A 17,062-nucleotide genomic window follows, 5' to 3' on the forward strand; every position below is an offset into this window, starting at 1 on the left:
GACTGGGGCTTGAGGCATATGGGGCCTGAGTCCCATATGCCTCATCCATTGGCTGTGTGGTGCTGCATCTCGGTTTTGCATCTCACCATCACGGTTTGTAGACTAGTGGTGATTACAGTAATGACACAGAAGCACTTGGCTAATGTTACCAACTGCATAATTAGCAGCATCATTATCCTTCTTTTGCAGAGCATTGAACACACAATCTCTGTTATCAGAAAGGATGCAATCTCTTTGAAAAAACCAGATACCGACATAGGAACAACTACATAATAACAGTGCCTTAAATGTATATAGATACTTATAATATAGTCTGTTATATACAGTGGTGATTCTGTCTTGGCCGCAAATTGGAATCACGGGATGGAGTTGGGGTGGGGGGTTTGACAACAGTCCAGTGTTCTGATTCAGCCTCCAGGTAATCTGATTTAATTGGTCTGGGGTGGAGCCTGGGTCAGCTGTTTTAAAAGCTGCCCCAGTGATTCTTATGAACTGATAGATGGTATAGCGTTTGGTCATTTACAATAGCTGTTAAGAGACAAGAGGGGGAGGATATCTTTTCTATTTAAGAGAGGTTGTGACTTGTCCTGGGCCACAGAGCTTGTAGTGTAGGTATCAGAACTTACATGAAGGCTTCTGCTTGGTTCAGGACCCTTTCCCTTAGTTTATTTCTTTTTTCTTTTTTTTTTGAGATGGAGTCTCACTCTGTCAACTCAGGCTGGAGTGCAGTGCCATGATCTCAGCCTACTGCAGCCTCCGACTCCTGGGTTCAAGCGATTCTCCTGCCTCAGCCTCCCGAGTAGCTAGGATTACAGGTGCCCACCACCACACCCAGCTAATTTTTGTATTTTTAGTACAGGCGGGGTTTCACCATGTTGGCCAGGCTGGTCTTGAACTCCTGAGCTCAAGTGATCCACCCGCCTTGGCCTCCTAAAGTGCTGGGATTACAGGCATGAGCCACTGTGCCTGGCCATGAAGTTTTTTATTAGGTGATTGTATTAGTATATTTTCATGCTGCTGATGAAGACATCCGCAAAACTGGGCAATTTATACAGGAAAAAGGGCTTAATGGACTCACAGTTGCAAGTGCTGGGGAGGCCTCACAATCATTTTGGAAGGTGAAAGGCACATTTCACATGGCAGCAGGCAAAGAGAGAGAGCTTGTGCAGAGGAACTCCCTCTTATAAAACCATCAGATCTCATGATAATTATTCATTATCACGAGAACAGCACAGGAAAGACCTGCCCCCATGATTCGGTTACCTCCCACTGGATCCCTCTCACAACAGGTGGGAATTCAAGATGAGATTTGGATGGGGACACAGTCAAACCATATCAGTGATTAAATGTTTAGGATTGTTTTGTGTTCTTGATGAATCAGTCCTTTTATTGTTGTGGGAGGACTTTCTATATCCTTGTTAATGTTCTTTGATCTGTAGCCTACTTTGTCTGATATAGCCACTCCAACTTCCCTTTGATTAACATCAGCAAGGTACTTCTTTTTTTTAGCCTTTGTCTTAAAAAAAAAAAAAAAAAAGACCAGGTGTAGTGGCTCACACCTGTAATCCCAGCGCTTTGGGAGGCCAAAGCGGATGGATCATGAGGTCAGGAGTTTGAGACCAGCCTGACCAATATGGTGAAACCCTGTCTCTACTAAAAATACAAAAATTAGCGAGGTGTGGTGGCGGTTGCCTGTAATCCCAGCTACTTGGGAGGCTGAGGCAGAGAATTGCTCGAACTCGGGAGGCAGAGGTTGCAGTGAGCCAAGATTGCGCCACTGCACTCCAGTGTGGGTGACAGGGTGAGACTCCATCTCAAAAGAAAATATACTTATATAATCTGATGACTTTTGTTGCCTTATAATTGAGATATTTAGACTATTTACATAAATATGATTATTAATATGGCAAGGTTTGACTCTGTCATCCTGCTACTTGTTTTCTATTTCTCCTACCTATTATTTGTTCTGCTTTTCTTTTATTTCCTTTTGCCATTTAGATTAATTGAATAATTTTTATTTCATTTTATCTCTCTTGTTTGTTTATTACCTACAATTCATGATTTTAGTGGTTGCTCTAGGGTTTATACTATACCTCTGTAACATCACAGGCTACCTTCAAGTGATATTATATCCACTTCATGAATACTATGAGAGCCTTATAATAGTCTTATGGAATCTTTGGGATGTCCAATTTCTGACTGGAAACCTCTGTGGCCAGTGGCACCTTTGCCTGAGTTCTTGTCCTGTGTCCAGGAAGAATGAGATACGCAGACAGGGGAAGGGTGAAGAAGATGAAGATAAGCTTTATTAAGTGTTAAACAGCTCAGAGGAGACCCACAGTGTCCTCTCTGTAGGCAGGTCATCCCGAACTCTGCTGCTCTCAGCAGAGAGGAGGCCCTGGAGAGGGTGGTTCCGCTCTGCAGCTGGAAGTCCCAACATCTCTGCAGGTCTCTGAAGCTCTCGGCAGAGAGGGTAGGTCCTCTGTGCAGCTGGTCTCTTGTGGGCTCTCCATTCTCTCTGTCCTCTCTCTTGCTCTGGCTGAACATGGAAAAGCCCTTGGAGGGGAGGAAGTGCCTGCTGATTGGTCCATGGGCGGCCATGGGTGGGCTGGAAGAGGCACCATGAGTCCCCACTCCAGTCTGTGGGACTGGCAGCCCGTCCCCAGCCTACAGGCCCTCCCTTGCCTGAAGGTGGGGCCTTACTGAGGACCCACCCCGTTCTGTCCAGGACTTTGCCTACTGCTGTCATTCAAGGCCCTGGAACTTGTCCCCAATCCCGCTCTGAGATCAGAGGTGGGGGGCCGGGAGAGGAGACAGGCCAGGCAGCCAGAACAGACACTCCTGAGCCAGCAGGGATGGTGGGGTGGGGGGGGCTTCCATGCCCCCGAGGGTGCAGGCCGCAGAGATGCCTGGGTCCTGTGCCTGGGAGGGTGGCTGCAGCTGCCTGCACTCAGGGAGCTCCTGCTTTTCCCCAGCTCCCGCCTGCTTGGAGTAGGAGGCCCAGGTCTGCAGCCGTGGATGGTGGCTGCAGCTGCACCCCGGGGGACAGATCCTGCCTGCTCCTGGCCCCACTCAAGAACACAGGGAGGATTGGATCTACAGCTGCAGTTTGGGCAGCTGCAGTGGCACCCAGGGAGTTCCCACCCCAACTCAGAAGAGGCGGAGCTCCCACCGGCTCCATGGAGAGTGCAGCCCCAGCCGCACCTCCCTGCTGCAGCCAGTGTGATGTAGCAACCACTGTCATCAATAGTATATTTCCTTTTCTTCTTTCCTGAACTTTGTGCTATTTTATCAGAAAATTTACTTTTAGATATGTCATATGTCACATTACACTATTGTTTAAACAGTTAATTATCTTTTGGTGAGCTTTAAATAATAAGAAAAACTCGTAAATTTACCTGTGTAATTAGCATTTCTGGTGCTCTTCATTTGTTGGTGTAAAGCCGTAATTCCATCTGCCATGTCCTTTTTGCCCAAGCACTGTCTTTAATATGTCATATGTGTCAGCTGGTGATGATTTTTTTTGGGCTTTAATTGTATATCTTTTTTTACATATTTTAAGAAGTTTTTGGTTCACTTTTATTTTTAAGAGCTATTTTTATTGGGTACAGGATTCTAGATTGACACATTTTCTTTCAGTTTTTTGTTTTATTTTATTTTGTTTATTTTTTTAACTTTTAGGTTCAGGGTACATGTGCGGGTTTATTATATAGGTAAATTTTGTGTCATGGGGATTTGGTGTACAGATTATTTCCTCCCCCAGGTAATAAGCATAGTACTCGATAGGTAGTTTTTCAATTTTCACCCTCCTTCCACCCTCCACCCTCAAGTAGGCCCTGGTGTCTGTTCCCTTCTTTGTGTCCATCTTTCAGTATTTTCTATTATACTGCTGTCTTCTCACTTATATTTTTTAAAACAATGAGAAACCTGTTATCCTAATGGTTGGTTCCCTGCATGTAATGTGTCTTTTGGCCCTGTGGTTGTTTTTAAGGTCTTTCTCTTTGTTACTGGGTTTAAGCAATTTGATTATTGTATGCCTTGGGGGTAGTTCCTGTCACATTTCTTGTGCTAGAAATACACACACACACACATATATATATATATATATATATATAGATGGAGTTTCACTCTTGTTGCCCAGGCTGGAGTGCAATGGCACGATCTCGGCTCACTGCAACCTCCACCTCCTGGGTTCAAGCGATTTCCTGCCTTAGCCTCCCAAGTAGCTGGGATTACAGGCACCACCGCCATGCCCAGCTAATTTTTTGTATTTTTAGTTGACACGGGGTTTCACCGTGTTGTCCAGGCTGGTCTGGAACTCCTGACCTCAGGTGATCCACCCGCCTCTGCCTCCCAAAGTGCTCGGATTACAGGTTTGAGCCACCGTGCCTGGCCAAGAAATTTCTTGAGTTTCTTGGATCTGTGGGTTTATAGTTTTCCTCCTGGTTTGAAAAAGTTTCAGCCATTATTTTTTCAAATATCCCCCCTTCCCTGCCCTTCTCCGTCAGTCTCCATTACACATATGTTATGTTGTTTAAAGTTCTCCCGCAGCTTACTGATGCTTGTTTATTTATTTATTTAGGTTGTCTCATCTCTGTGTGCTTTGTGTTGGGAGGTTTGTACTGTGAGGTCTTCAAGTTCATTCACCTGTGCTTCTGGCAGGCTCTAACCTGCCCGTAATCTCATCCAGTGTATCTTGCATCTCATATTCTTACATTTTCCTCAATGAATGTTTGATTTGGATCTTTTTATGTTTTTCAGGTCTCTACTTAACCTTCCAGCATATAGAATAGTTATTATGATGGACATTTGGGTTATATAAAGTTGTTATGACCATTCTTTCTCTTGTGGACATAGGTTTTTATTTCTCTTTAGTGTAAATAAGAATGGAATTGCTGAGTCATAGGACAGGTGTGTTTAAGTTTATAAGAACTAGAAATTCCATTCGACCCAGCCATCCCATTACTGGGTATATACCCAAAGGACTATAAATCATGCTGCTATAAAGACACATGCACACGTATGTTTATTGCGGCATTATTCACAATAGCAAAGACTTGGAACCAACCCAAATGTCCAACAATGATAGACTGGATTAAGAAAATGTGGCACATCTACACCATGGAATACTATGCAGCCATAAGAAATGATGAGTTCATGTCCTTTGTAGGGACATGGATGAAATTGGAAATCATCATTCTCAGTAAACTATCGCAAGAACAAAAAACCAAACACCGCATATTCTCACTCATAGGTGGGAATTGAACAATGAGAACACATGGACACAGGAAGGGGAACATCACACTTCAGGGACTGTTGTGGGTTGGGGGGAGGGGGGAGGGATAACATTGGGAGATATACCTAATGCTAGATGACGAGTTGGTGGGTGCAGTGCACCAGCATGGCACATGTATACATATGTAACTAACTGCACATTGGGCACATGTACCATAAAACCTAAAGTATAATAATAATAATAATAATAATTACAATAAAAGAAAAAAAAAAAAAAAAAAAAAAAAAAAAAGAAATTGTCAAACCATTTTCTAAAGAAGTTGTACCATTTATTCCACATTCTAAATACCATTTCATCTTTTCAAATAAATTTAATTATTCCAGTGGGTGAGTAATGGCCTCAATGAATCCATATAGATATTAAGTACTGATGGAATACACGGTCACATATCAGCAAATAGATATGATTAGTGCTTGACTCTAAAAGCAAATTGAATTCTTACAAGGTTATCATATAGCTGGGAGCCTTGGCTCTACAAACATGAATAGGTAGCCGAGTGGTTAGTTTTTCCAAGTGCTAATGCTTGTAATTGTGTTTGAAGAAGAACCACATGTGTGTCACAGGCTGGACTGTCTCTTCTTCTGCAGGAGAGCTCAGAGAGGCTCAAGAGCTTAGTGGTGATTCTGGAACACCTTTGAACCAGGAAAGCCAGTTGACTTCCTCATAACATAATTGTGCTGTTTAGCTAATTACTTTTTCCAGAAGAAAAAGGGTTGAGAGTCTAGAAGTGTATGTGGATTACTTTGTCACAGAAGTAGGTGGCTCTACGGCTCAAGTCTGGAAGGGAGTGCATTTTCACATAATGATGTTGGTTGATGTAATGTTTCTAGGCACCCCATGTGGTGATTGATGAGTTGGGTGAAAGTGAACGTCCGTCTAGGGCTCTGGAATTGGGAATGCTAACAGGGTATCCGTGGGTCGTCTTGGGAATTTTAGCATCACCAAGATGGTTTCTTGTTCTGTGTTTGCTTGGTAATATTCCTGTTTTTGCTCTTTACAAATTCCACTAGATTTATTATCTCCCGAAAAGGAAAAAGAAACAAACTATGAGATGAAACGTTGACAATTTCTTCCTTTACTTTTTCAGCCAGAAGAATTAACCTCGAGTCTGCACACTTTTAAGAACAAGGCCTTTAAAAAATCCAAAGTGTGTGGAGTTTGCAAACAAATTATTGACGGTCAAGGTATTTTATGCCAAGGTAATTCTGTGTTTATGATTCTCTTCGCCGATTAATCCAAGGCAAAACAAACAAAAAACAAAACGAAAACTTTTTTTCGGGAGTTTCCGAAAGTTAAATCATGGAATTCCCCTTCTTAGTTTATATGTCCCCCAACCCCCCACCCCCTTACTTAGCAGGGGCCAACCGTATTTACACAGATAAGTGCTCTTGAGGACATTTTTACAGAAAGAGCAGAGTTCCCCGATGGGAGAGGAGGCAGCAATTTGTAAATTAATCATTTATTCTCGGGTCTGCTCTGAAGTGTCAGTAACTCAGGTAATTTAGTTTGACTTTCAGATCTCTTACTCAAGTTTGCGAATGAAATGTTTCTATCTTTAGAATTCAGGTTCATTTTGGTATGGCCCCTTTCAGATCCTGTCACTAAACTAAGCCACCAGCTTGGGTACTAGATATTTAGACGTCAAGTAATGAATGGAACTTGCCAATTCTTTTGTGACTGCACATTAATAAATCTAGTAAGAGATGTGTGACTGTAATGAATGTGGGAATGGTCGGGGGGCAGGGACTGCTGGGCGGACCAGTGGGGTAACCACACAGAGGGAGTCACTAGGAGGACCAGGCCCTTGGAGAGTGCGGGGGCTGCTCTTTGGCATCATTTCATCTGCGGGGTTGGGGATTTCCTCTAGAAAATGTGCAGAGTCTCAGCCTGTGGGCTTCTGTGGTGTTAGGACCTCCCCCTCAGTGCCTCCTTCCCTGCAGACCCCCAGCAGGTGGTCCCTGATAGCCACTTTAGACTAGGGTGCCTATGATGGAAAGATGCATGCAGTCAAACCTTAATGGGTTGAGGATGTGACCAGGGGCCTCTAAGGGGCTCTTGGGATTCTTTTACAGTTCAAAGGCCTGAGTGTGGGTGAGAAGACTGGGGTGCCCCTCCTCTGATTCGGCCCCTTGGAGAAGTCAGTGCTAAAGAATGTGTTGGATGAGTGGTGGGTACCGGCCACCCTGGTCGCTAAGTAGAAGCCAGAGACCAGGGAGCCATTTGTGTAATTCATCTAGATCTGCATCCAAGGCAGAGAACATGGGCTATAGTGTACTCTGAGCCAACTGATAGGACATCCTGTGATTCAAAACTTTTTTTTTTTTTTGAGACAGGATGTCGCCCTGTCATCCAGGTAGGAGTGCGGTGGGATGATCAGGGCTCACTGCAGCCTTGACCTCCTGGGCCCAAGCCATCCTCCCACCTCAGCCTCTCCAGTAGCTGGACTATAGGCATGGGCCACAGGCCCAGCTAATTTTCTTACTTTTTTGGAGACAAAGTCTCATTCTGTTGTCCAGGCTGGTCTGGAACTCTTGGCCCCAAGTGATTTTCCTGCCTTAGCCTCCCAAAGTGCTGGGATTACAGGTGTGAGCCATTGTTATAAGCCCATATTTGCAAATGGCACTGCACTGGGTGATGTCTTGGTCATCTGTGAATGCTGTGGCCTGTCACTGGCCATTCCCCTGCATAGCTTGTCCAGTTCAGGAGGGCCATGTCAGCCAAATGTGGTGGCCCTTTGTGTTTGGGGCCTGCAGGTGTAAAGTGATGAGAAATTGCACTGATGCTCTTGGACAGGCATCCTCCATCAAGCTTGCTCTAAAATGTCTGTGGGCAAACATAGCAGCCCCTCTGTGTCCCACATACCCTACAGGGTCCAGTAGGGGCTTTGTGCCTTTCCAGGAACATGGCAAAAATAGAAGCCCAAGGAGTCTCCCCATCTTTGAATGTCATTCTCATAGAAATGCTCATATTTTATTTATTTATTTATTTATTTATTTATTTATTTATTTATTTATTTATTTTTGAGATGGAATCTTGCTCTGTCACCCAGGCTGCAGTGCAGTGGCACGATCTCGGCTCACTGCAAGCTCTGCCTCCCAGGTTCACGCCATTCTCCTGCCTCAGCCTCCCCAGCAGCTGGGACTACAGGTGCCTGCCACCATGCCAGGCTAATTTTTTTTTTTTTTTTGTATTTTTAGTAGAGATGGGGTTTCACCATGTTAACCAGGATGGTCTCCATCTCCTGAACTTGTGATCCGCCCGCCTCGGCTTCCCAAAGTGCTGGGATTACAGGCGTGAGCCACGGCGCCCGGCCAGAAATGCTCATATTTTAAAATTTTGGTCTCTAACTTTGACTCTCAAGTGTGAAAAGAAGGAAAAGGAAAGTCGTGGTTGAATTGGAACCATGAAACCAGCAGCCCAGAGAGCCTGGGAATCAGAGCTATAAGGGCCTGGTGTTGATCCTAGAGCCCTGGTCCTGTGCCAGCGGAGCCACTGGGCGATACTGGGAGAGCTGTCATGAGCAGCATGGCACCAGCAGGGACACCCTGGGCTTGTTCTCGGCTTCCTCATCCTGTGATGACATCTCAGGCAAAGCTGCAAACCAAAGGTTCCCCATGAACTGACTTCTGCCTGTCAGGTGCTATGTGGGGACAGGTCTGATTTGGGAGCAAAGGCGGAGGTCAGACAGAGCTGGGTCCTGGCCCTGCCCCTGACATGGGCAAAGTCTCCTCACTCTGGGTCTAGGACTTAGGGCTGTTCCAAGGGCAGAAGTCAGGCTTAAAGTGCACAGCCAGCGTTGTGGCACTTAGTTTTGTTATTGGTGTTAGGATTGCTCTGAAGGGAACCCACTGTGGGTAGCTCCATATGGCTGATGCCGCATGTGTGTTTGGTTAGCCTCTGCACCACACATCCTTGAGCTGTAATCCAGTGGGGGAGCTGCTTAGACACAGAGGCCTTTTGCACAACTTACCACAGTGGCTTGGGCTGCACTAGGTTGGTTATACTGCTTGAGGAGTAATTTTTCCTTCTTTGTATAAATGAAAACTGAGTTTACTGAAGAGTTATCTCAGACATCCTTTTTAGTACTTCAGTATTCTGTTCCTGCCATTCAAGTAGCATTGACTATTTTCAAAGTAAATGTAACCAATGAAAGAGAAGAGCTTGAAGAAAGCACGGCCTCCAGCTGTGAAACACGCAAGCGCGTCTTGGACGGTGGGGAGCTGTCTTCTTTCTTTATCTGGAGGATCATCGTCTTAGTGCCTTCCCTGGGTTGGGACTTGTGTCTCTTCCTCTGTCCTGCAGTTGCACACACTCAAAAGGGCCAGGGAAGGACCCCAGATTCGTCATCTGGTTCCAAATGAACTCTGTTTTGTGGCATTTTAAATATGTGGTGTGTGAAATATTAGGGAGGGGTGAGGAGGCCTGCCAGAGTGGTGTGTATGTGCCTGAGTGTGTGGGTGCACATATGCATGGCTATGTGTGCGGTGCATGCATGCATGATTGAGTTCATGCATATGAGGACAAGCAGTGCACACACCTGTGATTGCATGTGTGTGCATGCGTGCATGCGTCTGAGTGAATGCATTTGCTTGAGCACACAGATATTCCACATTGTGAGGGAACATGTGAGAGCATCCCTTCTGTTCAGACCACTTTGTAGAGTTCAGCTGCTCTACGACGTCCATTATCTTATCTTGAGGGAGATAGAAACAGAAAATGTGCATGCGCACAGGAGCAGCTTTTGTTCTTGAAAGAGAAGAGAGGGAATAAATAGTGCCCTATCTGGACAAGATGTTCAACAGGCTTATCTTGCTGTGTGTCATCTGGTTGTTAAGGAAGATGAAGTAAGGCATGCTATCTCCAGATAATGGTTTAAATTTCACATGCTTCTGGCAACATCCAGGCACTCATGAGAACAAGGCCCAGTGTGGTGGCCCCACAGCCCGTCTACTGGTTTCTGTTGGTATTGATGCTTTCCCACCTCCTCTTGGAACTCTCTGGAGTTCTGCTTCAGTGTGAGGCAGCGAGACACCTAGAGCATCACCTCTGAGGATTCAAGGCCCACTTTGGCCTGGAGGACCCCACACGTACCCAACATGGACAAGCAATGGGGCTGCCAGCTCTGTCCTAGTGCAGCATTATCTTCTGTCCTGTTTGGCTAATGCTCCTCTACTCCAGGGAACCCAGTATAGCACTGGTTTTTCTCACTGGTGATATAGATTCTTGGTCAGTGGAGGTAACAAGGGGGAAAAAAGCCATATACATTTTTTTATCTCTTGAAGAAAATCACTCATGGACAGGTATGATGTTAGGTGACTTCACCCCTCTTCTCATGCCTGGTTTATCCCTTTCTTCTTTACCTCCTCCTCCCCCACAGCTTACTTTCCACCGCAGAGACACATTGCTGCTCCCATTGCCTTTTTAGGCTGGTTCCTTTCCAGGGGCAGCCAGGATGCAGGTATTATGGGCACACAGGCACCTGCTCCCGCTGTGTCCCTGTCTGTGGCTCTGGGCCCCTCAGCTAGGATAGGATATCTTGTCTAGAGGCAGTAGAAAGAGATCAGGATGTGGGGTCAAGTTCTGGCTGTGCCACTCTCACTCTGGGCAGTTTTAGACAGTAGGCTTTTATGAAGCCCATTTTCTCAACCCTAAAATGGGCATGAAAATGCAGATCCAGTGGTGCAGAGCTGGGACTCAGGGAGGGGTGTACGTGAAAGGGCCTGGTCTGCCAGGCCAGTGAGGTGCAGGGCAGGACCACCGCCTTCCCAGGGGACGGCTGCTTCGTGCTGGCAGGCAGTGCTGCACTGCATCCTGGATGTGCTGCGTTTCAGAGGGCGCTGGTTCAGCCTCTCCCCAAAGAGTTGCCATGAGCTTGGTGGCTGTGAATCCTGGGGATGGTGTGTTGAGTTGTGCACACCTTTCCAGCCTGGGTGCCTGCAGTGCATGCATGTGTGTTCTTGTGTGTGTGTGTGTGTGTCTGAATTCCTCCCTCACTCCTTGCTCTCCTCTTAGCGGTCCCATATGGTGAAGCTCTTCTGCCTTGAGCCCTCTGGGCTGGTGGGCTTCAGTAGGGTCTGTCCCCATGGTCCCTGGGTCCTTTCTTTGTGGTGGGTGATGGCAAGCACACAGCTGCTTTTTGCAGAGAGAACTGGCAGAAGCTGAGGATGTGGTAGGCTCAGGAAGCTGCATGTCCTGTTGAGTTCATGGCAGGAGGCCCATTATCAGGAGAAGGAACCAGGAACTGGCCCAGATGAAGGAAAACCTTTGCCTTCTGGAGAAAGGAGGGTCACTGCCCTTCAGGGAGCACTTGCAGGCTCCATCCCCGAGGAGGGACCCCCACTCAAGGCGCTTGGTGGAGGCATTGGGAGGAAAGAGCAGCCATGGGCACCGTTGGAGGCAGAGGCATTCTGACTCAAGGGACGGGCCCACCTCTGGTTTCTGGTGCTGTTGACTTAAGCACGTGGTGAGTGTTGTGCCCTTGGGCATGTGTGCACTGAGATCTTGAGGACTTCCGTTAGAGAAGTGTCTGTCTTCTTTCTGTGGGATAGTTTTTTGGAACTGCCTCACGTGTGCCCTGTGTTACCGTCAGAACGTTTGTGTCTCCCCAAAATTCCTATGTTGACATTCTAACCCTCCATGGGATGGTGGCATTATGAGGTGGGGCCTTGGGGAGGTGATTACGTTTTGCGAGTGGAGCCTCATGGGTGGGATTAGGGCCCTTATGAAGGGGACCCTAGAAAGCTCTCTCACCCCTTTGGCTAGGTGAGGATGCAGTAAGGAGGCGCCATCTATGAACCAGGAAGTGGGTCCTCCCCAGACACCGCATCTGTGGTGCCTTGACCTTGGACTTGCAGCCTCCAGAGCTGTGAGAAATAAGCAACTGTTTATAAGCCACCTAGTTTAGGGTAATTTTTAAATAGCCCAAACTGGGGGAGACATTATGTTTTTGTGCACATAGCTCTAGGAATTATGTTAATAAACAATAGAAACTCTTTTTTTTTTTTTTTTTGAGATGGAGTCTCACTCTGTCACCCAGGCTGGAGTGCAGTGGTGGGATCTCAGCTCACTGCAAGCTCCACCTCCCGGGTTCATGCCATTCTCCTGCCTCAGCCTCCCGAGTAGCTGGGACTACAGGCTCCTGCCACCACACCCGGCTAATTTTTTTGTATTTTTAGTAGAGACGGGGTTTCACTGTGTTAGCCAGGGTGGTCTCAATCTCCTGACCTTGTGATGTACCCACTTCGGCCTCTCAAAGTGCTGGGATTACAGGCGTGAGCCACTGCGCCCGGCCTAGAAACTCTTTTTAAAAAACATACAGGATTCCATGTTTCAGAAGTCTTTTAGGCATGATTGTTTTCATTAGCTTTTTCAGTTATGTTAAGTTAATGTGTGTGCTAGAGACCAGGAGGTGTTCGGGGATGCTGCCAAGCCTGAGGTGACAGGGGTGCTCCCAAGCCTGAGGTGCCATGGTCTGTTGAGGCCAAGGCACCCTGTGGACAGGAGGTGTCATGGTGTAGGCTGAGGCGGCTGAGATAAGCCCCCATCATCAGAGCAGGAGTACTGGGGGATGGGAAGTTACGTGGAGGCCATGAGGCTGGCCTGGGGGTGTGGATGGGACTACCTTCCAGTGCAGAGGCTTGGGGCTTAGAGGTGGGCAGATCTGAAATGCCTTAGGGAGACACACCAGGGAATGTCACCCGTTGAGAGCCCTTGGCCTGCAAAAGCTGCTGCTGCAGAGGCTTTAGTTTTTTAACTTAACGCAAGCAATAAATCTATGATCCTGCTTGCCTCTGAGGAGGCAGGGGGATATGGTGTACCCACTTTTGGGGGGCAGGCATCCCATCCCTGCTGATACCTGGGACCCAGATCCACTGAATGGGAGAGCCCCGGCCAGGCTCTGGCCCCCAGCCCTGCCTGCTGCTCCACCCTTGCTGGCCTTCTTCCTGGAGGCTGGGCCCCGGTCTCCATCACCCTGCAGACCTCCCATTCCTCCTTCCTAACCCAGCTTCCCTGGATCTGGCCCTTTGTCTGCCCAGGCTGGGATGCCCTTGAGATTCACTCTCCTGTTTGCCTCTCTGCTCCTCTCCTGTTTGTACTCAGAGAACGGCTCTGGGAAACTGTAAACCATCCAGCGGGAAGAATGTGTGCCTGCATCCTCATGGTGGCCCTTTGAGGCTGTGCCTGCCTTGTTTGGTCTCTCCTGAATCCCCCAGGTGCTTTGAGAGGCCGGCTGCACAGGGCTCATTTTTGACCTTTTGCTGGACTGTGCTGCTCTGCCTGCTGACCCTCATCCTTTAGGTTTCAGCTCAGCACCAGGTCCTCAGGAAGGTGCCTCCCTGCCCTGCCACTGTGTCCCCTAGCATCTGCCCTTTTCCTTCCAGAACTATCCATGGCCAGTGACTAGCCAGCCTTCTGGATGTTCACTGGGGCAGTGATTCTCTGCCCTCAGCTGGAGCCCAGGAGGCATGAAGGGCTGGCTCTGTGTTGTTCACCAGGTGCCTGTGCACAGGGCAGACACCTCCGTCCCAAAGTGGAGTGCTGTCTTGTCTTGCAGGGTGAACCCTCACCAGCACACTTTTACTGAGCAGGTGCGGCGTCTGGTGCATTGCGATGCCCACGGTGACCAAGGCTTCGAAGGGCTCGGAGTCTAGTGGGCTGGAGCAGTGAGCACGAACAGGATCCCGTGTGAGGAGTGCTTTATCAGAGGTATTTGCAGCCGCCCTGGGAGCACAGAGGAGGGACAGGAAATTCTGGGGAGGTGGGTGGGCAGGGAGTGTGGGCATTGTCAGGACGATGGAGGAACTGCTGTATTCTGATCATTTGTTTATGAATGTATCTGCTCCCCTGGGCCGACTGCCCCCACTATGATGTGATGCACTGCTGTTACTTGGGTATCCTGAGTCTCAGCAAAGGGCCTAGAGCCCAGTAGGTGCACAGACAATGTAAGTTGCATGACAATCCAGATGAATTTGTGCAGATAAACACCTGGCTCATTGATCTGCTCTTGTCTGGCAAATCCATGTGAAATGGCTCCAGATGTTATTTCCAAAGTTCTTTCCAGAACAATTGGAGGTGGTGAGACTCCCACCCTGAGGCCAAGCCCAGCCCCACCGTGGGGTTGACTCCCACCGGGGAACTGAGCTCAGCCGTCCCATCAGACTTGCCCCATCCAGAGAAGTGGCAACACGACAGAATCTTCCAGAAGCTCCCAAAGGGGAAGGAGGCCCCCAGGTCAAATTTCATCTGAGTAATTTCTGGTCGGTGGTGGTTATCCGATGGGAAGCAGCACTTCCCTGCCTCTAAATTCTGCTCCTCTGTTGCAGTACAAAGCCTTTCTCAGCCGCCTCCACACTGACTTTACTCTTGGATTTTGCCTGAAATCCTTCCTGTTTTCTAACTCTGTGGCTGGGAAGAAGGCCTGGACCCCTCCCAGATGTTTCTCAACGGTCTGGGTTGTCAGGATTTGGGGTTTCTGCATGCCAGGGACGTCTGGGATGTGTTAGTTGATTGTGCTGGTGGATTTTGATTCTTAATACTCACTGAGTAATGTAGCCAAGCTCATAAATCCAAGTATTTGTTTTGCAGTAACTGGATTCCAGTAACTGGAATTTTATGTTAAGTTGTGGGGTTGTTTTCTGTCGGTTTATTCAGATGGATATAATGCTGCTCTCTGGGTGTGCAAGGTCTGCCTAGGTGTGGCAGGGGGACAAGGCCAAGTGGCAACTTCTGATTCCACATCCTCGAAGCCAGGGAAGAGGCAGTGCTGTGCTTCACGGAGCGCACGTGGGTATCGGCTACCCTGGGACACTAGCAGGCTTGAAGTGTTTAGAAATGTGAGGAGCGGCCGGGCGCGGTGGCTCACGCCTGTAATCCCAGCACTTTGGGAGGCTGAGGTGGGCGGATCACTAGGTCGAGAGATCGAGACCATCCTGGATAACATGGTGAAACCCCATCTCTACTAAAAAAAAATACAAAAAATTAGCGGACGTGGTGGCAGGCGCCTGTAGTCCCAGCTACTCGGGAGGCTGAGGCAGGAGAATGGCATGAACCCGGGAGGCAGAGCTTGCAGTGAGCCGAGATTGCGCCACTGCACTCCAGCCTGGGCAACAGAGTGAGACACTGTCTCAAAAAAAAAAAAAAAAAGAAATGTGAGGAGCTCTTTTCCAGAGGATGGGGTCAAAGCCTGGCCTCTGCATGAGTCAGCCAGATGGCCCCTAACCTAGGGTGAGCATGGACAGGCAGGCTCCCCTATCACCCTCGCCCCTCCAACCAGCTCACTGTGGCTAGCATGGGTCTAGGAGGTGCCTACTGTGTCAGGTGCTGGCCACCAACACACAGGTGGACATCTGCCACCAGGCTGCTGGGCTAGTGAGGGACAAAGAAGTCCTGGACAGTCACACCCATGTGTGTGGGGGACTGGGGTTCTTGGGAGGGTGCTCTTGGTTTACATGGTGATGAGTGGCCCCACCACTGGGGTCTGCTCACACACAGAGTGAGGTGGGGGACTTGTTTCCTTCCAAACGTGTATTTGAAGTAGACAATTACTAAGAGGGTTTCCTGAGTTAGACTTAAGATGTTTTTGAGGGATTGGTACCATCTTCTCTCTTGCCTTTCATTTTGCAGTATTCTATATTATGATCCCTTTGAATATCTGATGGAGATGCAGAGACATTCTCCTTTGCACCTGTGCCTTCTGTTGGGGGGGATATCTTAAATGGGGGGCAGGTTGACAACAAGGTAAAGAGACAACAAGGTACGTCCTATACATAGATTATGTAAGTAATGTTAGGGATGGGAGCTGGCGCCCCGAGACGAAGCAGCAGGTGGGGCCCCAGCGGGTTTCACTGACTCTGGGCTTGATTCTCTGGACTGTGAAGTGGGCAGTAAGGCCTGGCTGGCCCTACTCACAGGCTGTTCGGAGGAACATGTGAGTCAAGGGACGTAAAAGGACTCTGTCAGCTCCTGAGTGCTTCATCAACATTAGTCAGTGCCGCAGCTGATTCAGTGTCCTATTTGTGAAGATTAAGTCCACCTTGATTGATTTCTGAGAGGCTCAAAAGTTAAACCTGTGATCTCCAGAGCCAGGCTGATGTGAGTTCAGACCTCAGCTCCACTGCCTCTCTGTGCTTCAGTTTCCTGGTCTGCCACATGAGGACAATAACTGAAACTCATCAAGGGGTTGTGTGAGGATCAGATTCATATCTGAGCACGTGAATCATGCCCATACGATAAGAATCCCTTGAGGGAGATAATGATTTACTTATTTATTTATTTATTTATTTATTTACTTACTTACTTACTTATTTATATTCTTTCTTGTAGAGATGGGGGTCTTACTGTTGCCCAGGCTGTTTTCCAACTCACAACCTCAAATAAGCCTGCCAACTTCGCCTCCCAAAGTGCTGGGAATTCAGGCGTCGGCCGCTGTGCCTGGCCCCAACGATAATTTTTCGAGAAAAGAAAATCATTACATGGAAAGAATGAGAGAGAAAGAGTAAAACTGAATATCTGGGGATGAAAACTTCAAGAGTTTTTAGGGGCTGTTGTCTTGAAGTGTGGTTCAGTGTTCTTGGGCAGATCTGGCGTGGGGAGGTGAGGATCTGTGAAGAGAGTGAGAACAGCAAATAGATAAGAGCATGGAGATGGCCGCCCTCTGACATCAGCGGAGGGACCATGCAGCGACATCGAATCCTACCTGTGCCACACGGGCACACAGAGACGGCTGCTCTGGCTCAAATGGGAGCATCTTGAGCCTTATCCCCATTC

At 48.0% G+C, this 17,062-nt stretch overlaps 1 protein-coding gene across 1 annotated transcript in view; it reads left to right on the forward strand.

The window, feature by feature from the left end:
• The window catches only part of LOC129051055 (tensin-3-like), a 158,942-nt gene that overhangs the window by 23,170 nt on the left and 118,710 nt on the right, over positions 1-17,062 (forward strand). Inside the window, exon 2 of the mRNA XM_063718540.1 lies at positions 6,384-6,495. Coding sequence (XP_063574610.1) covers positions 6,384-6,495 — 112 coding nt within the window. The remainder of the gene's footprint in view (positions 1-6,383; positions 6,496-17,062) is intronic.

This window comes from Pongo abelii, chromosome 19 (genome assembly GCF_028885655.2).
Source record: "Pongo abelii isolate AG06213 chromosome 19, NHGRI_mPonAbe1-v2.0_pri, whole genome shotgun sequence".
NCBI lineage: Eukaryota > Metazoa > Chordata > Mammalia > Primates > Hominidae > Pongo > Pongo abelii.